Genomic DNA, 19,864 nt, shown 5'->3' with positions numbered 1-19,864 from the left:
AAATGCAAAAAAGCAAAATGGCTATCTGGGGAGGCCTTACAAATAACTGTGAAAAGAAGAGAAGTAAAAAGCAAAGGAGAAAAGGAAAGATATAAGCATCTGAATGCAGAGTTCCAAAGAATAGCAAGAAGAGATAAGAAAGCCTTCCTCAGCGATCAATGCAAAGAATAGAGGAAAACAACAGAATGGGAAAGACTAGAGATCTCTTCAAGAAAATTGAGAGACAACAAGGGAACATTTCATGCAAAGATGGGCTCGATAAAGGACAGAAATGGTATGGACCTAACAGAAGCAGAAGATATTAAGAAGAGGTGGCAAGAATACACAGAAGAACTGTACAAAAAAGATCTTCACAACCCAGATAATCATGATGGTGTGATCACTCACCTAGAGCCAGACATCCTGGAATGTGAAGTCAAGTGGGCCTTAGAAAGCATCACTACGAACAAAGCTAGTGGAGGTGATGGAATTCCAGTTGAGCTATTTCAAATCCTGAAAGATGATGCTGTGAGAGTGCTGCACTCAATATGCCAGCAAATTTGGAAAACTCAGCAGTGGCCACAGGACTGTAAAAGGTCAGTTTTCATTCCAATCCCAAAGAAGGGCAATGCCAAAGAATGCTCAAACTACTGCACAATTGCACTCATCTCACACACTAGTCAAGTAATGCTCAAAATTCTCCAACCTAGGCTTCAGCAATATGTGAACTGTGAACTTCCAGATGTTCAAGCAGGTTTTAGAAAAGGCAGAGGAACCAGAGATTAAATTGCCAACATCTGCTGGATCACTGAAAAAGCAACAGAGTTCCAGAAAAACATCTATTTCTGCTTTATTGAGTATGCCAACGCCTTTGACTGTGTGGATGAAAACAAACTGTGGAAAATTCTGAAAGAGATGGGACTACCAGACCACCTGACCTGCCTCTTGAGAAACCTGTACGCAGGTCAGAAAGCAACAGTTAGAACTGGACATGGAACAACAGTCTGGTTCCAAACAGAAAAAGGAGTACGTCAAGGCTGTATATTATCACCCTGCTTATTTAACTTATATGCAGAGTACATCATGAGAAACGCTGGGCTAGAAGAAGCACAAGCTGGAATCAAGATTGCCGGGAGAAATATCAATAATTTCAGATATGCAGATGACACCACCCTTATGGCAGAAAGTGAAGAGGAACTCAAAAGCCTCTTGATGAAAGTGAAAGAAGACAGTGAAAAAGTTGGCTTAAAGCTCAACATTCAGAAAACGAAGATCATGGCATCTGGTCCCATCATTTCATGGGAAATAGATGGGGAAACAGTGGAAACAGTGTCAGACTTTATTTTTGGGGGCTCCAAAATCACTGCAGATGGTGACTGCAGCTATGAAATTAAAAGACGCTTACTCCTTGGAAGAAAAGTTATGACCAACCTAGATAGCATATTGAAAAGCAGAGACATTACTTTGCCAACAAAGGTCTGTCTAGTCAAGGCTATGGTTTTTCCTGTGGTCATGTATGGATGTGAGAGTTGGACTATAAAGAAAGCTGAGTGCCAAAGAATTGATGCTTTTGAACTGTGGTGTTGGAGAGTCCCTTGGACTGCAAGGAGATCCAACCAGTCCATTCTGAAGGAGATCAGTCCTGGGATTTCTTTGGAGGGAATGATGCTAAAGCTGAAACTCCAGTACTTTGGCCACCTCATGCAAAGAGTTGACTCATTGGAAAAGACTCTGATGGTGGGAGGGATTGTGGGCAGGAGGAAAAGGGGATGACAGAGGATGAGATGGCTGGATGGCATCACCGACTCGATGGACGTTGAGTCTGAGTGAACTCCAGGAGTTGGTGATGGACAGGGAGGCCTGGCGTGCTTTGATTCATGGGGTCGCAAAGAGTTGGACACAGCTGAGCGACTAAACTGAACTGAATGGGATCCTGGGGCCTCTGAATGCTTAACTGCTGGAGATGTCCTCCCACAGACTCACAACTGCCTGGCGCCCCTCTCTGGGAGGGTCCCATCTGGACCTCTGCACACACAACCCCCTCATTTTGCCTGGACCCCCTGGAATCCTCATTCAACACATATCAGACACACACTCAGTTTAGAGCTTTTTCTGTGAAACTGAAGGGGGCTGTTGGCTGCCAGGCATACGTTAAATTAAGAGAGACAAGACTTACTGGTTCTCCCCATCTCTCCACCCACCCCTTCATCTGCCCCAACACATGCATATACTGTCCTTCATTTGACACAATGACAAGAGCTTGCAACTTTGGAGAAAGGAAGTAAAAAGGGAAAATGACTGAAGGCTTGCAAAACAAAACCATCCAAAAGCCCAATTCATTAAGTTTACTCTTCTATTAAGGGAAAAAATGTTATCAGCCTTAACTAATTTTAACATTCTTAGGTCGCTAAGAGTCAGACACAATTTAGCGACTTCACTTTCATTTTTATGCATTGGAGAAGGAAATGGCAACCCATTCCAGTGTTCTTGCCTGGAGAATCCCAGGGACAGGGGAGCCTGATGGGCTGCCATCTAAGGGGTCACACAGAGTCGGACATGACTGAAGCAACCTAGCAGCAGCAGCAGCACTTATTCATTTGTTCAATATATATTTATTGAGCACGATGTAGGTGACAGGCACTGAGCTAGGTGCTAGATACAGTGGAGGGCAGAAAGGGAGTTCCTGCTCTCATGGACCACCAAAGAATTCCCTCAGAGAAATTTCCAAGATGGTGAGCTACTTAGGGAGCTGTATAACAGGACAGTCACAGCAGTCATGAGAAACTTCTACATACACTTCTCTAGACAAAGGAAGCAAGGATGGTTGTCGGCCAGAAGTCTAGACAATGCTGCCTCCCGGAAATGTGACTTTAGGACAGTAGGAAGCAGATGTTGCAATTTATTTAACCTTAATTCTTCCTTTGTTTTAAAAAGGGGGGAGGGGGCTATCAAGTACCTTGCTGGACTCTTACGAAAAATAATTTAGATACATATAAATGCCTAGCATATGCTTGGTTCATGGTAGGTGCCATATACTGGTATTTTTTTGTTTGTTTTATTGAGATATAATTGACATCACATTACGTGAGTTTAAGGTGTACAGTGTATTGACTTGACACACTAGCAAATGATTACCATCGCACCTCACACGTGGGCTTCCCAGGTGCCAATAATGATAAAGAACTCGCCTGCCAATGCTGGAGACAAGAGACGAAAGTTCAATCCCTGGGTCGAGAAGATCCCCTGGAGGATGGCATGGCAACCCACTCCAGTATTCTTGCCTGGAGGATACCATGGACAGAGGAGCCTGGTGGATTACAGTCCATAGGGTCACAAAGAGTCAGAAGTGACTGAAGTGACTTAGCATGCACACGCATACCTACATCACATAATTACTATTTTTAAGATTTACTCTTGCAGCAACTTTCAGGTACACAAGTTAACTGCAATCACCATGCTCTACATTAGATCCCCAGAGGTTATTCAGCAAATAATCTAGAAGTTTGTACCCTTTGACCAACATTCCCTTTTCCCCCACCCACAATTCTAGCCTGTTTTTCTGAGTTCAGCTTCTTTTAGATTCTACATGTGAGATCATATAGGACTTATTTCTCTTATTCACCTAGCTTCATGCCTTTGAGGTCCATGTTATTGCAAATGGCAGGATTTCCTTCTTTCTTGCAGCTATAATAGTCTGTTGTGTATATATACACACCACATACAGATCCTGTTGGACTATAAGGTCCCTGGCAGCACTGACAGTGTTTGGCACTGTTGCGAATCATCAAACATGAATGGAATGAATGAGAAGGAATGAATATTAAAGGCTCAGTGCTGGGGATGAGTGCTGACCACTTCTGTCAGGAAGGGAGCTGCTAAATTAGGAGAAGCAAAAATCAGGCGTACTGAATTCAGAGGCCAGCACCAGGGCAACCCCTATGACACAGCTGGAAACACTATCAGAGAAGCTGCCAAAGTCTGTTATCACTTAGCACAGTGCTGCATTTAAAAAGAAAGCTTCAGCTTTCAGATGAGAACGCCCAGGTCCCGACTTATGCTTTTGTCCACCCCCATCCCCTTAAAGCCTGATGATAGGGGGATGGGACACAGGATTTCCCCTCTGAACCCAGCTAAGTGACACAAGTGACGTGGTGGAGTGAAGTGGGGCAACGGAAACCCCCAGCCTGCATGCATCCTAACTTCCCAGGGAGGCTTTCTCTGAAGCACATGCTGCTTCCCAGACCCACCAAGAACAGGACTGAAAACAGATCCAACATTGTGAGACAAAGGGAGGCAGATTAATAAAATTAGCTGAGGTCTGTTTTGGCATTTTGGTCCTTGTCTGTTCAAGACACATTTGGGAATATGATGTCCTTGATGCTGTCAAAGTGCTGCACTCAATATGCCAGCAAATTTGGAAAACTCATCAGTGGCCACAGGACTGGAAAAGGTCAGTTTTCATTCCAATCCCAAAGAAAGGCAATGCCAAAGAATGCTCAAACTACTGCACAATTGCACTCATCTCACATGCTAGTAGAGTAATGCTCAAAATGCTCCAAGGCAGGCTTTAGCAATATGTGAACCCTGAAATTCCAGATGTTCAAGCAGGTTTTAGAAAAGGCAGAGGAACCAGAGATTAAATTGTCAACATCCACTGGATCATTGAAAAAGCGAGTTCCAGAAAAATACCTATTTCTGCTTTATTGACTATGCCAAAGCCTTTGACTGTGTGGATCACAATAAACTGTGGAAAATTCTGAGAGATGGGACTACCAGACCACCTGACCTGCCTCTTGAGAAACCTGTACGCAGGTCAGGAAGCCAACAGTTAGAACTGGACATGGAACACACTGGTTCCAAATAGGAAAAGGAGTATGTCAAGGTTGTGTATTATCACCCTACTTATTTAACTCACATGCAGAGTACATCATGAGAAACACTGGGCTGGATGAAGCACAAGCTGGAATCAAGATTGCTGGAAGAAATATCAATAACCTCAGATATGCAGATGACACCACCCTTAATGGCAGAAAGTGAAGAACTAAAGGGCCTCTTGATGAAAGTAAAAGAAGAGTGTGAAAAAGTTGGCTTAAAGCTCAATATTTAAAAACTAAGATCATGGCATCCGGTCCAATCACTTCATGGGAAATAGATGTGGAAACAGTGGCAGACTATTTTTCTGGGCTCCAAAATCACTGCAGGTGGTGATTGCAGCCATGAATTTAAAAGGTGCTTACTCCTTGGAAGGAAAGTTATGACCAACCTAGACAGCGCATTAAAAAGTAGAGACATTACTTTGTCAAGAAAGGTCCATCTAGTCAAAGCTATGGTTTTTCCAGTGGTCATGTATGGATGTGAAAGTTGGACTATAAAGAAAGCTGACTGCAGAAGAATTGATGCTTTTGAAATGTGGAGTTGAAAAAATCTTGAGAGTTCCTTGGACTGCAAGGAAATCCAACCAGTCCATCCTAAAGGAAATCAGTCCTGGGTGTTCACTGGAAGAACTGATGTTGAAGCTGAAACTCCAATAGTGTGGCTACCTGATCCGAAGAGCTGACTCATTTGAAAAGACCCTGATGTTGGGAAAGATTCAAGGCAGGAGAAGGGGATGAGAGGATGAGATAGTTGGATGGCATCACCGATTCAATGGACATGAGTTTGGATGGACTCCGGGAGTTGGTGATAGACAGGGAGGCCTGGCGTGCTGTGGTTCATGGGGTTGCAAAGAGTCAGACACGACTGAGCAACTGAACTTAACTGAACTGATGAGGTACTTCTAAAGATACCCTAGGTACGAACCACGGGGCCCAGGGGAGCCTCCGGCCTGTTTAGCAGCTGCCTTCCCGGGTCCAGTTCCGGGCATTGATGAACAGCTGGAGCCAGGGGGAGGTGGTTAAAGTGTCAAATGGAGGGGGTAGCCAGGCCCACTGCCAAGGCCTCACAGACCGTTCCGGGTGAGGCATGAGGGCCAAGTGGCGGCCATCAGGGGAGCAGATGCCAGCAACACCCCCTGGGGAGCCGTTGGGATTCAGGGGGTACTGTTCCGTGGGGTTCCCGTCATCATCTGCCCAGTGCAGCGGAGCCAAGCCCCTGGCCTCCATCTGGGCTTGGAGTTCTGGAGAAGAAAATGCCATGTAACCTGTGATGAAGCGGGGACAAGGGATGTAAGAGCAAGCTCCCTGATGCCCTCCCCTTATCCCAGCCTTCAGGCTTCCCCACCCCAGCCTTCCTGGAGCCTGACCTTCCCCATGAGCGCTCCACACGGGCAGCACCGCGCCTTCCATCCCTCGCAGCATCAGGGCTGGCCCGGGCCCCACACGCACGCTGGCCCAGCGCGACTCAAAGCGCCCAGACAGGTTGTGGCGTAGCAGGAGACCAGGCCGAGCCAGCCAGGACTCCTGGCACATCTCCACCGCCTCCTCACTGGAACTGCCTCCCACCCAGCCCAGCAGGGCCAGCAGCTGACAGCCGTTACACACGCCCAGGCTGAAGGTGTCTGGCCGCTGCCGGAAGCGCTTCATCTCAGCCCCGGCCTTCGGGTTAAAGGTCACAGCAGCTGCCCAGCCTAAGAGGGAACAGGAAGCTGGGGTGAGACCTGGAGCGAGGAGGGACCGTCATCTTTCCATCCTAGCGTGCCCTTTTAACACTTGCCCAGGCTCTCCCCCATTCTGAGGAGCTCTTGGCAAACACCAGGGAAGGTTTACCTGCTTGAAACAGGTGTTGCCAACTCGTGGGCCTGAGATGGCCCAGGACGAGCTTTCTGCTTAGCCAGCAGAGCATTTTCAAAATTTTTTATTTAGTTGCCTAACATTTAACTGGGATTTTTGGGCTTCTCTTGAAAAACAGAAAGACCTAGCCATGCTGAGTGGCAGCTGCTGCATCTGACAGGGCAGCACCCAGCCCCTCGACCTCATTAAGCTACCTGCAGGCCTTTGCTGGCTCCTGGCCAGCCTCATGGAGGTGAGAGGCCAGTTCTCAGCCAGGGAAGAGAGGGCTAAGGCAGCTCTTAAGAAGATGTGGGGAGGGGGTGGGCAAAAGCCCCACGCCCACCTTTGGCAGAGCCCAGGACATCCGCGTAGCTGAAGCCGCCTACAAAGGCCACGCCGCGGAACGTGTCCAGCCCGATGGCTCCAGAGCACAGGTCCTGCATGGTTACATCCCACACCTGGCAGGAGGGGGAGGGGCAGCATCAGAAGGCCCATGGCCTGAGTCCAGCCCGGGACCCACCAGGTACTCCGCTCACCTCGAATCCAGCCAAATGGAAGGCATCTGCCATCTCCCGGTCTCCATTACTGCCCTCTTCCCGAATGATGGCAACTCGGGGGGCAGGACCACCTGGGGGAGGAGCAGGAGTGTCCTTGGGTCAGAGGACACCTTGTCCAGGGCAGGACCCCACATCCAGGCTCTAGGTTCCTCCCCAAGACCCAGAGTGCCAGGGAAGCCAAGCCTCTGCACACACTCCCTCACCAGGCTCGCAAGGCACAGAAGCTCTGGGAAAGGTAGGCGGCAGGCAGTAGGTGGGCCCTGCTCGCTCCCTCAGCCCTTGCTCTTCCTGGGCCACACAGTGTGGTTTTGCTTGTAGCCGGTCCAACTGGAAACTGGTCTCCTCCCAGAGGGCTCGTAGCTGCCCAACAGGTTCCTCCAGAACCACTGTCCTGTTCACTGACACCCGGACCTGGGTAGGGGGAGCAAATCTTTCAGGATGTCCACCTTGGGTGCCTCCAAGGCTGGCAGAGGCAAACCAAGACCCGCCCTGTGCAGGCCTGCCACTCTTCACTTCCTCACCATGGCATGGGGCCCCGTGTCGCCTGTGAGGCCCAGCTCTAGGCAGTGGAGGCCAGCTTTCTGGTAACGCATCAGCACTTGGGCTAGGTCTGGCTCCTGGACCTCCAGCAGCAGGCCTGGCTCCTCGGCGAACAGCACAGGCAGGGCTGGGAGAGTACAGAGGCATCAAGGTGACTAGGGTACTGGCATGGAATCAGAGGTGGAATCGGGGATACGTATGAACAAAGGCAGGGATCGGAGTGGGGTGAGGCTCTCTCAGAGGGGTGCAGTTAGTAACAGAAATGTCACCTGGCTCAGTGATCAAAAAAGACAACAGGAGACTCAGGAGGGAAGGAGTTGAGGACACTCCAGTCTTTAAATGAGGGACACAGGGTCCGTAGGATGGGGACAGGCAGCCCTGCTCGAATCTAGACCTCACCATCGACCCCAGGTGCAGGGATGTCCACCTCTATCCCACAATTCCCGGCAAAGGCCATCTCTAGCAGGCAAGTGATGAGACCTCCATCACTGACATCATGGCCTGAGCAGAGGAGGCGGTCTGGAGGAAGGAGAAAAATGCTTAGCGGTGTTGAGACCCAAACCTGGCGGCTCCACCCCCATTTCTGGACAGTCAGGAGAGGGCAAGTGTGAGAATGTGGGCTTACATCAGAGAACCAGAGAGAAAGGGATCGGGTCCCTCTTGCCCTACTCTCACAGGCTCAGCTGATGACTGCCTGTTTACCCATGTCAGCCACAAGGACCATCTCCCCCAGGGCCCCACTCACCTTTCAGCAGCCCCTGGGTGATGCTGAAGGCTCGCACCAAGTTCTCGGGAACATCCAGGTCGGGAGGCTGCTCGCCAAGCTGGGAGAAGCACTGAGCCAGAGCCGTGCCCCCCAGCCGGTGCTGCCCAGGACTTAGAGGCACGTAGAGCAGGTGGCCTGAGAGGAGAGGGATGGTGGAGGGGAGACCAATGGCTCAGGAAAACCCGTTCTGCCATGCAGGGTCACTGAGGCTCCCAGGATGTGGTAAGACACCCCAGTCATCAGCCCCAGAAGGCACCACAGCCCCAGTGCTGAGACGACCCGAGCACTCATTAAGCAGACCCCATACAAAGGATTGGGCTGTGAATACACAATGCATGAAGGAGTGGGAAGAAACCATACCTCTCCCTCCAGGACGCTTGAGGTCTGGGGTCACAGTGGCTGTAATGTCTGAACAGACAGCATAGGCTGAGATGACCAGTGACCCTGCAGAGAAAGGCATAAGCATGTGAGGTGGAGTCCGAGCCCACAGGCCTTGCCCCTTGCCCCCTGGCACCCAGACCTCACCAGGAGCCCTCACGGTTTCAGAGCCAACCCGGGCAGCCATGCTGAGGGAGTCCTTGCCACCGTCCACTGCTACACCCAGGGCCGCCATCACTGCCACCATAGCCTCACAGGCGTCAGCTAGAGCTGCACCCTCCCCTGGGAGCTTGGCCGCCCACATCCAGTTCCCGCTGCATTTCACATCCTAGGAAGTGCAGACTTGCATTAGAGAGAGAACGCAGTGTAGGGAGGCTGGAGGCCAGCAGGTAGTGGATGGTGAACGTGGTTGTGTCCCACAGGCCTGGAGTTCCAGGCCAGAAGCCGCAGGGGACTCACCTGGAGGTCGGTGACCAGAGCAAACACCAGGTTGGTGAGGGCTTCAGCCACAGCCAGCCGGGCGGCAACCTTCGGGTCCAGCAGACTCTTGACTGGCTGCTCTCCCAGGGCTGTGGCGGCCCCTACAAGCTCCTGGTGACTCAGTGCCACAACCGCCACATCTGCCAGGGGGGTCTGCAGGGGTCCCACACACTGCTGCTGGGCCACCAGGCCGCCCACGGAACGATCCACCTGAGGAACCGGGGGGAGCTGGCCAGAGGCCCAGGGACAAGGGGGTGGCCTGGCTCACCCTGAACACGCAAGCCTTGGGGGGTGGGCAGCAGGGGGCGAGGCCTCTGTCCTGACCCTTCTCCCTCCCTGATGGACCCCCGCAGCCGTTCCTGGGATGGGCGAGCAGAGGGAGGGGCGCAGAGGGCTAAGCGGGTGGAGCAGGGTGCAGGGAGGACCTTGTTGGTGAGGTAGCGCTTGCTGGCCACAGCAGGCAGCCTGAGGACCCGCGACAGAGCCTGGCGCACGCTTAGCCCTGGGGGCAGAGTCAGAGGCTGCAGCAAGGGGAGACTCCTCTGGAGGAAGAACTCCTGCAACACAGACGGCAACAGGGGTGTGAGCACTGGGGTGGAGCACTAGGCATACAGGTGACAAAGCACGTGTGGGGCAGAGAGTGGAGTCAGGCCAGGGAAGGGAGATGCCTCCTGCCCCTGTGTACCTTCCGGGGCATCTTGCCCAGCACCCAGTCCAGGTCCAGGTCCACAGGGGTTGGGGGAGGAGTGGGGGGTGCATCCACCTGTCCATCTGTGCCCGTAGGCCACTCTCGATCATCCACCAGCACTATCTGTAGACCAGAGGGACATCACCCAGAGAGGGTGAGGCTGTGACCACCAGCAGGGAGTGAACTCTTCTGGAAAGTAGGGCAGAAGTGCTCTTTCCACCCCATCTGGCTTCTCCTGTTGAGCTCCCCCCACCCCGCCCCCACAGCCTACATGCTATTCCCCACGGCTCCCCTGTGTTCATCTCTTTCCTGGGCCCCGGCAGCTCAAGTCCACCTACAGCATCTGCTACTGACTCCCCAGACCAACTCACTCTCCTGTCTCCAGTGATGGTGCCCACAAAACAGACTGGGCAGCGTTCCCGGGCACTGACACAACTCAGGAAGTCACGGTCAGAGGGCCTCAGCAGAAGTGCATTCGACTCCTGGTACTCGGCCCCCCAGATTTCCAGGGCATTCAGGGTTGGGTCCCCCAGCTGCACATCCATGAGGGAGGACGAAAAGGAAGGGTCAGTGGGTGCTCCCAAATCTTATGATCTTGCTGAGAGTGAGGGGCAGATGGGTGGGGCTACTGGGACTGGCAGGGGCAGGGAGGCGGGCAGATTTCACGGAGGACGACCCACCTGGAAGCGGCTGGTGTAAATGACGGCTCCAGCCGGGTCACTCAGCTCCTTCAGGACATTGCCTGGTGGGGGTGTTCCCGGGAGAGGTGCTCACATGGCCGCCGTCAGCACCGGGATAACAAAAGGCTGTTCCCAGACTCCCAAGGAGCCCTTAATTCTGTGCATCCCTGTTTGAACCACTGCTGCACCCTCTCTACCAACTATCCCATGGCAGCAAGCTGCCACCCTCAACCCTGGGCCTGTTTAGAATGTATAGTGCGTGGAGAATGGGACCCTGAGCTGTCAGGTTGATTGCAGATCCTCAACCTAAACCAACTGCTGAGACTCTCCCTAAATTGAACCAAGCAGAGACCAGGTAGGCCTGGTCCCTTGTCCCAACCCCCTTTCTCACCATTGCCACCAGCACCCTGGTCATGGAGGCTGCAGATGGGGTTTCCCTCAGGGGCCTCCACACAAGCCCGGATCACACGGTTCATCTTCTGTTCCATCTCTGGGTCTCCCCGCTGCACAGCCCCAAAATCCAGGTCACTGGCGTTGTCTCCCTGCACCTGTGGGGATAGATATAGACAGCATAGATCATTTCAGGAGGGCTGGGAGCTCACACCTCACCCATGTATGGGGCCCCGAGAGATCATGGAGTTGGCATCTGGGCTATTCCCACTTACCTGCACAGACGAAGCAGCTCCGCCCCCAACTCCAATCCTGTAGACAGGACCGCCAACCTTCACGACATCCATGCCTGCGAGGAAGGAGGGCTGAATCAGAGCACTCAGGGAATGACAGTTAGTACAAGTACAAAGCAGTGTGAGGATAAAGGGAAGCCAACATTGGGGGTATCTGTCAACATTCATTGAGTTAAATACACTCCAAGGAATTTACCCTCCAGATTATTCACAGGTGCAAAATAGCCAATGAACAAACTTAAACAATAGCATTATCTGTGTTACCAAAGACAAGAAATAATCTACATGCTAATGACAGAAATATGCAGGTCAGGAAGCAACAGTTAGAACTGGACATGGAGCAACAGACTGGTTCCAAATAGGAAAAGGAGTACGTCAAGGCTGTATGTTGTCATCCCGCTTATTTAACTTCTATGCAAAGTACATCATGAGAAATGCTGGGCTGGAAGAAGCACAAGCTGGAATCAAGATTGCTGGGAGAAATATCAATAACCTCAGATATGCAGATGACACCACCCTTATGGCAGAAAGTGAAGAACCAAAGAGCCTCTTGATGAAAGAGAAAGAAGAGAGTGAAAAAGTTGGCTTAAAGCTCAACATTCAGAAAACGAAGATCACGGCATCTGGTCCCATCACTTCACGGGAAATAGATGGAGAATAGGTGGAAACAGTGTCAGACTTTATTTTTTGGGGCTGCAGATGGTGACTGCAGCCATGAAATTAAAAGACACTTACTCCTTGGAAGAAAAGTTATGACCAACCTAGATAGCATATTAAAAAGAAAAGACATTACTTTGCCAACAAAGGTCCGTCTAGTCAAGCCTATGGTTTTTCCAGTGGTCAGGTATAGATGTGAGAGTTGGACTGTGAAGAAAGCTGAGCGCCGAAGAATTGATGCTTTTGAACTGTGGTGTTGGAGAAGGCTCTTGAGAGTCCCTTGGACTGCAAGGAGATCCAACCAGTCCATTCTAAAGGCGATCAGTCCCGGGTGTTCACTGGAAGGACTGATGCTGAAGCTGAAACTCCCAATACTTTGGCCACCTCATGAGAAGAGTTGACTCATTGGAAAAGACTCTGATGCTGGGAGGGATTGTGCGCAGGAGGAGAAAGGGACGACAGAGGATGAGATGGCTGGATGGCATCACTGACTCGATGGACACAGGTTTGGGTGAACTCTGGGAGTTGGTGATAGACAGGGAGGCCTGGCGTGCTGCAATTCACGGAGTCGCAAAGAGTTGGACACAATTGAGTGATTGAAATGAACTGAATGACAGAGAACTGGTTAAATAAATTATGGTATAAGCCATACAGTGTAAAAGTAAGCCACTGCAAAAGAAAATTACATATGAATATAATGAAGTAAAATGATTTCATCAGTATGAAATTATTTCCAAGCATACTGCTAAGGTGAAAAAAAGCAAGGTACAGATGTATACATACCCACTTAGAACCCCATCAATAAGAATAAAATACTTAGGAATAAACTTAATAGAAATGTAAGACTTATACACTGAAAAACATGAAATACCTTACTAGGCCTAAATAAATTGAAAAAGATCTAATGTTTTTAGACTGGAAGACAATACTGTTATGACGGCAATACTCCCCAAAGTGATCTTCAAGTCAACACAGCCACCTTTTTCAAAGAAATGGACCAGCTGACCCTAAAATTTATACAGAAATCTGAGGGACCTAGAACAAAGCCAAGACAATCTTGAAAAAGAACTAAATTGAAGGACTCATACTTTCTGCTTTTAAACTTACCACAGAGCTGAAAGGTTTTTTCCAAAAAGGGTTGTTAGAACAACTGGATATCCGCATGTCAAATAAGGAAATTAGATCCCTACTTCATACCATACACAAACTTCAAAATGCTTCAGAGCCTTAATGTAAGCGATAAAAGCTAGAAAGTATTATTAGAGAATATAGAAGTCAATCCAGGTGACCTTGACTCAGGCAATGGTTTCTTAGTCATGGCACTGTAAGCCAAAAGCCACAAAACAAAAATAAACTATATTTACCAAAATTAAAAAAAATTTGTGATTCAGGGGACACCATGAAAAAAGTAAAAAGACAACCCATAGAATGGAAAAGAATACTTGCAAATCATGTATCTACCTGATAAAGGGCTAGTATCTAGAATATATAAAGAACTCTTAGAACTCCATAAAAAAAGGCAAACAATCCAATTTAAAAGCGAGCAAAGGGTCTCAACAGATATTTCTCCAAGGAAGACATAGGAATAGTCAACAAACATATAGAAAGATGCTTAACATCATGAGTCCTTAGGGAAATGTAAACGCAAACCACCATGAGATACTAATGACACTTCATATGCATTCCGATGGCTGTAATCAAAGAGACAGATAATAACAAGTGTTGATGAGAATCTAGAGAAACCGGAACCCTCACACACTGCTGAGGGGAATGTAAAATGGTGCATCTGCTTTGGAAAACAGTGTGTTAGGTTTTTTTTAAAAGACTGAGTATAGTTATCATGAGACCTAGCAAGTCCACTCCAAGTCACATACTTGAGAAATAACAACATAAAGACAAAATAAAACTTCTACACAATTGTTTATAGCAGCATTATTCATAATTAGCCGAAAAGCAGAAACAACCCACTTGTCTACCAACTGACAAATGGATAAAGAAAATGTGTTATAGGTACATAACAGAATATTAATATTATTCAGTCATAAAAAGGAATGAAGTACTGATACATACTATAATACGAATAAAGATGTCATGTTAAGTGAAAGCAGCCAAACACATTTATAACAGGGAAATCTTTCAAGATAGAAAATAGATTACAGGTTTCCAGAGGCCAAAAGAAGGAGCATGGGGAGTGACTGCTTGTGAGTACAGGGTTTCTTTCTGGGGATGATGAAAATGTTCCAGAATTAGTAGTGATTAAGGCACAACTTTGTGAATATACTAAAAACACTAACTTATACACTTTAAAAGGGCACACTTTATGGTACATGGATTATCTCAATAAAATGGTTATTAAAAAAATAGGTGGAGAATTCCCTGGCAGTCCAGTGGTTAGGACTCTATGCTCTCACTTCTGGAGCCCTGGGTTCAATCCCTCTTTGAAAAGTAAAATCCCATAAGCTGTGTGGCACAGCCAAAAAAAAGTGTGTACACATGCTAGTTGTTTTAACAGAGGAGGCAAATACACACATGGGTCTGTTTATGTATGCAGGAAGCACTTCTGGCAAGGTACAGGAATGACCAATTAACATTGCTTATCTCTAGGGAGGGAAACTGGGTGGCTGGAGGTCAGGGAGAACAGCGTTTTCACTGTACAATCTTTTTTTTGCTTTTTAAATTCTGAGCCATGTGACTGGTCACACATTCAATAAATGGTACCCAGCTTCTATCTTGATTCCACCACAGGTCCTAGCACAGTGCTCAGCACCCAGTGGGCCCTCAGTAAATGTTGACCAACTGAACTAAACTTGCAGATAAAAACAGAGGTGCTGGGTAAAACTACTGGCTGCTTTGACTAAGCAGGGTGGGCCCCTGCCATGGAGAAATCAACCGGGGAAAGGCAAACTGAGCCTGCCCAACTGGCATAAAGCCCTGCCCTACCTTAAAACCCTGTCCAGAGTAGAAGAGACAGGAGCCGGGAGATACAAAACAAACTGCTGAGATTCCACTCCTGCAGTAGCCATGCCCTGGGGAAAAAGCTGCTGGGACCTGGAGAGAGGTGGGGGGCTCTTACCTGGCTCTGGGGGCTCCTTGCTCACATGCTCAGCTTCCATGGACCCAATGCCTCCGCTAAACATGATGGGCTTGATCCACTCACGCCGCTGGCCGTCCGGGAGTTGAAGGCCCAAGGAACGGGCAAAGCCTGGAACGTGGATGTCACAGGGAGAGGGCACAGGGTCTAGTCATCCAGGCTCCTCAGCGCTTACTGGGTCACACACCCTACCCTTCCTCTGGGACTAATATCCATGTCAAGGATAATAGTCCCCTACACCCTCCAGCCTCACCAGCAAGCACTGGTTCCCCAAACTTGTTGCCGTAGTCAGAAGCCCCATTACTGGCCTCAATGGCAATCTCCAGGGGTCGGGCAAAGTTTCCTGGATACTGGAAGCTTGGATCCTCCCAGGGCATACTGTAACCTGGGAAGGAAAGAGGAAGAGGGATGGATGGTAAAGATGGAAGTCAGAGGAGCCAGGACCCTTTAGGAAGAGTCTGACTCTTGGGATCAGAGCTCTTAACATTTTCCAAGAAATTGGATTTTGGGGGCAGTTGATGGTCAAAAGTCTAACTCTGTATTAGGTTGTTTTTGTTTTTGTAAGAAAATTGTAGTTCTGCAAAGCCAGACGTGGATCTCCCTTGGCCTACTGTCCTCATGACCATGGCTGGGGAAAGGCCAGCTACTCTAGAGCCCTTTCTCCCAAGAAAAGGTGCCCATGATGACTGCTTAACTTAGGAGATAAAAGTGTCCAGTGCCTGCCAGGAGGAGGAATCTGGGTAGAGAGCAAAGAGATGGGACCTGGGATACGCAAGTTTCCAAAGCAATAGCCAGCAGTGCCAGCCACCACGTGGGCCCCTCGGCCTGTGGACTGGACATCTCGGATCCGGCCCCCTGTGCCAGTGGTTGCACCACTGAAGGGGGCTACTCCTGTGAAGAGAGAGGGAAAGGTATGGCTATTGAAGAGCAAGGTCCACCACTGACCACCCCGCTGAAAATAAGGACATGCAGCCAATCTGCTGGTCCCCAGGGTGAGGGGGGCTGGGACCTTTGCCCCTCCCTACACTCTGATCTCACCTTCCCTCCTGGGTACTCAGCTCACCTGTGGGGAAGTTGTGTGTCTCTGCCGTGAAGACAACATGTCTCAGCCCCTGACGTTGCTGGAAGGAGCTTGGCCGTGTGGGGTCCTTGGGCCGCAAGAATCGGACTTCCTTCCCCTGGATGGCACTGTGGACACATAGTTCTGGGCCTGGCTTCCTTGCTGGGATCTGCACTTACCCCACTGGAGCCTGGGGCACTCTGTCCCCTGTGCCCAGCTAAGGGCACCACCCACCTGCTATTGTCACAGAACTTGAGGACGTTGTTGGGGTTGGAGGATGCCTGGGTGCTCATGATGGACTCAAACAGTGAGTGTGGCAGCTCCTGTCCATCCACGTGGAGTCGACCCTTGAAGAACCAGTGTCGGCTGTGCTCGCTGCAGGGATGATGTAGGGAGGGGACGGCAGGGCAGAAACATGGGTCATGTCTCAGGCTTTGCCACATCTTCTCCCCACCAGCATAAAAGGCAGAGTTACAGCCACAGGTCAAAACAGATTTCAGAAAGTCATAAGCTTCCAATGGTCTGTCACTGTGGATTATCCAGATCCCGAGTGAAGATAAAACCAAGATGTGATGCAGACTATTGGATGGATGGGGAACCCAGGCACTCAGACTCAGGGAGGCCCCTAAGCCAAGAAGTTGTGCTAGTGGTAAAGAACCCACCTGCCAATTCAGGAGACATAAGAGATGTGGGTTCAGTCCCTGGGTCAGGAAGATCCCCTAGAAGAGGGCATGGCAACCCACTCCAGTATTCTTGCCAGGGAAATCCCACGGACAGAGGAGCCTGCGGGCTATGGTCCATAGGTTCACCAAGAGTTGGACATGACGGAGTAACTAACACTTTCACTTTCTTAGGCCAAGAGAGAGCCATGGAGGGTCCCTATGATCTTCCAACCTCCACACTCTCAGACACCAGAATGTCCCCATTCCTCCCCACCTATTGGACTGAGCCAAGTCAAAGACTTCCACAGTGCTGGGGTTGCGCTGCAGCTCCTGGAAGCACTTGGTGTAGAAATCCAGGTCCCAGGAGTCTAGGGCCAGACCTAGGAGACAACCCCCAGAGAAGCTGGTTGTGAGACACTGCACACTTCTGGCCTGGGCCTTCCTTCAGGGACCCCTGCTGACCTAGCTCCTGGTTGGCTTTCTCCAGGGCAGACCGGCCCTCAGCCAGTACGTCAATTGGGCTGCTCAGGGGTGCTGGGATGCACCCTGAAGAGAAGCTCTGGATGGGCTGGGGGAAGTGCTGCTCCGTCATCCGGTCATGCAGGGTAGCCAGGGCAATGGCCTCCAGGTCAGCTGAAGGTGGGTAGGCAAACTAGGGGTGGAGACACACAGCGAGGGCGAGGGGTGCAGGGTTGAAGAATGGACAAAATGGTCCACCCTCGGTCCTCCAAGCCACACAAGCCCAGCCCACTGCTTGCCTCTCCAGCACCTTTGCTCAGTTAGAAAAAGATGCCCCTTCCAGGCATGAGTGCCTGTCAGCATTAGAAACAGGAGCACAGGCTGGATTTCTGTCCTATTTACTTCTCAACCAGCGGCCTCAAGCAGTGAACAAGCTGCAAATAGGGCAGGCCTCAAATCAGAAACTGCTTCCCCTGCTTCTCATCATTTCCTTGGATTTCAGGACCCAATCTCCTGCCCACTTCCTCCCCACCTGGTTGCCTACTGCCTCACCGAGAGCAGGTAGCGCCGGGTTGGCTCCACGCGGTCCACGGCCCCCAGCCCCGCAGCCTGGCACACTGACACGATGTTGCTGGATGTCGGGGTGGAAAAGTTCAGCCTGTAGATTGGTTAGGACCAGATGGTTAGGACCTGAGCCCCAGCTGAGAAGGTGGATCCTGCCCACTGCCGTCCAGCCAGTCTCCAACCTCCACTCCCCAGCCCCACCCCTGCCCATACCACTGGCCTCCAGCCTTAGATTTGGGCCCTGAGAAACATGCTTTCAAAGGTCATTCAAATAAACCATAACTGCAGCATCAAAATGTTTCAACTTCAATGTCTAGGAATGCAACTTGTTATATTTCCAGAACATGCCTGGGAGCTGGCTCAGTCTTCAAAGTGGGGAGTGGGGTGAAGAGAAAACAAATCTCCCAAGGATCACAAGAAGAGGAAGAGGCATGAGAGTGGCAGGGGTGGCAGAGTGTTTGGAAAGGCTCTGGACCATGGAACAAGTTGCTCGAGGTTGGAACACTTGCCTAGGTCCGACCTCCAGCAGCAGGTCTGTGGGGCCAGGAAGGAGCCAGGACTCCTGAGCAACATCGTCCAGTAACAAGGGGCAGCCAAATAGCCATGTCAGCTTCTTCATCTCCTTGTTGCTCGGGAAGGACTCAGCTGCAGGGAGACAGGGCAAGGAGACGTTGGGACACTGCCACTGGTGATTGGTACTTCGCCCAAGAATCCAGTAACTGGTCCAACCTGTCCAGTTCACATTGTAGCACTGCTCAGTCTTGACACCCTGCAGCTCCGGTAGTTCCCTTTGCAGCTTCCTTTCAATGTATTCAGAGGCTGCCCTCTCGTGGCCAGAGGGGCGGACATAGAAGTGAAGGACGGAGGACATCTCTGCAGGTGTCCCTTGCTGGAAAGACGAGTTAGGTTCCTAAAAAATAACATGAACTAGAGCCGATCTGTTGAACTGGTTTCAAGTTCAGTTCAGCTGAGGCTGTGGAGACATCAGGGATGGGGTGGCGGAAAGTATTGGGGGCATTCAGGGATAAATGCATCCAGACATTTCCAATCCAGTACGGTCAAGGTCAGGGGACTGGGGGTACCAACCTAGCATGGTGGCAGTGGGAAAGACTTCCTAAGGGAAGGGCTTCCCTGGTGGCTCTGCTAGTAAAGAATCTGCCTGCAATGCAGGAGACCTGGGTTCGATCCCTGGGTTTGGAAGATCCCCTGGAGAAGGGATAAACCTAGCACGGTGGGAGTGGGAAACACTTCCCAAGAAAAGTGGCATCTAAGTGTAAACCTAAAGGATGAGCTGGACTGGGCTGGTCAGTAAAGTCAAACGACAGCTCCTCTACTTCAGTGTTTCAAAATATTATGTCCCTGTTCAAGGTAAATGCAAAGCCTGACAGTCAAAGACCCTCCAGGTCTATCCCCAACTACTTTTCAACTTCTGATCCCACTGCTTCTCAAAAGGACCTTGGCTTTACTCACTAAACACTGCCTGGCCTCCTTGCCATTCCTTTGCCCCATCCTAGAGTGTCTATGTCTAATTCTATCCTATCCAAAGCTTTCCCACGTGTTGAGGTTAGTACAGGTCGCACCAACTCTGAAGCCCTCCTCGCTGCTCCAGTGCTTAGGGACTCCTCCCTCCTATGTGATCAGAGAGCTTCTGATTCGCACCATTCATTCAGCTCTGATCTCTCTCTCTCTCTCACACACAGCACTTCCACGTGTACAAACTCTCTTCCCAAAGAAGGGGGAAGCTCACTGCTTCACTTCTTCACTTGCACCACTCACAGGTATCTCAAATCTAACTTACTCAAGGCTGAATCTGACTATTCTGTCAAGGTTACTGAATGAAGATTGCAACGTTGCCAAACTACAGGTCACTTAACTTCTTACCTTTTTCAACCTCTCAGCAGCATATGACTTAC

General features: G+C 50.1%; 1 protein-coding gene across 1 annotated transcript; it reads right to left on the bottom strand.

Annotated features, from left to right (window-relative positions):
- Positions 1-4,722: 4,722 nt before the first annotated feature.
- Positions 4,723-18,822, bottom strand: PFAS (phosphoribosylformylglycinamidine synthase). Its single transcript, XM_068977877.1, has 27 exons — positions 18,681-18,822; positions 18,461-18,596; positions 17,940-18,045; positions 17,391-17,580; positions 17,203-17,308; positions 16,501-16,641; positions 16,270-16,394; positions 15,969-16,097; positions 15,460-15,591; positions 15,189-15,317; positions 11,441-11,514; positions 11,167-11,323; positions 10,776-10,837; positions 10,467-10,628; positions 10,093-10,218; positions 9,833-9,964; positions 9,387-9,617; positions 9,075-9,255; positions 8,910-8,993; positions 8,529-8,684; positions 8,183-8,302; positions 7,765-7,910; positions 7,447-7,654; positions 7,223-7,314; positions 7,030-7,144; positions 6,221-6,544; positions 4,723-6,118 (listed from the first exon to the last, which is right to left on the bottom strand). The coding sequence occupies exons 1-27, from the start codon at positions 18,820-18,822 to the stop codon at positions 5,808-5,810; spliced, it is 4,017 nt and encodes a 1,338-aa protein (XP_068833978.1). The 3' UTR covers positions 4,723-5,807.
- Positions 18,823-19,864: the final 1,042 nt, after the last annotated feature.

Source organism: Capricornis sumatraensis, chromosome 8, assembly GCF_032405125.1.
Source record: "Capricornis sumatraensis isolate serow.1 chromosome 8, serow.2, whole genome shotgun sequence".
NCBI classification, from domain to species: Eukaryota; Metazoa; Chordata; class Mammalia; order Artiodactyla; family Bovidae; genus Capricornis; species Capricornis sumatraensis.
This window is presented reverse-complemented; position numbering and strand designations above follow the sequence as displayed.

Bases quoted from the DNA above. Each gene is read 5' to 3' on its own strand.
- PFAS (XM_068977877.1), bottom strand. From the start codon at position 18,822: ATGTCCTCCGTCCTTCACTTCTATGTCCGCCCCTCTGGCCACGAGAGG. The intron at 16,395-16,500 runs GTGGGTGGTGCC...ATGTGTCCACAG, and splicing joins AAGTTCTGTGACAATAGCAG to TGCCATCCAGGGGAAGGAAG. The intron at 10,219-10,466 runs GTGAGTTGGTCT...TCTGGTCTACAG, and splicing joins CCATCACTGGAGACAGGAGA to ATAGTGCTGGTGGATGATCG.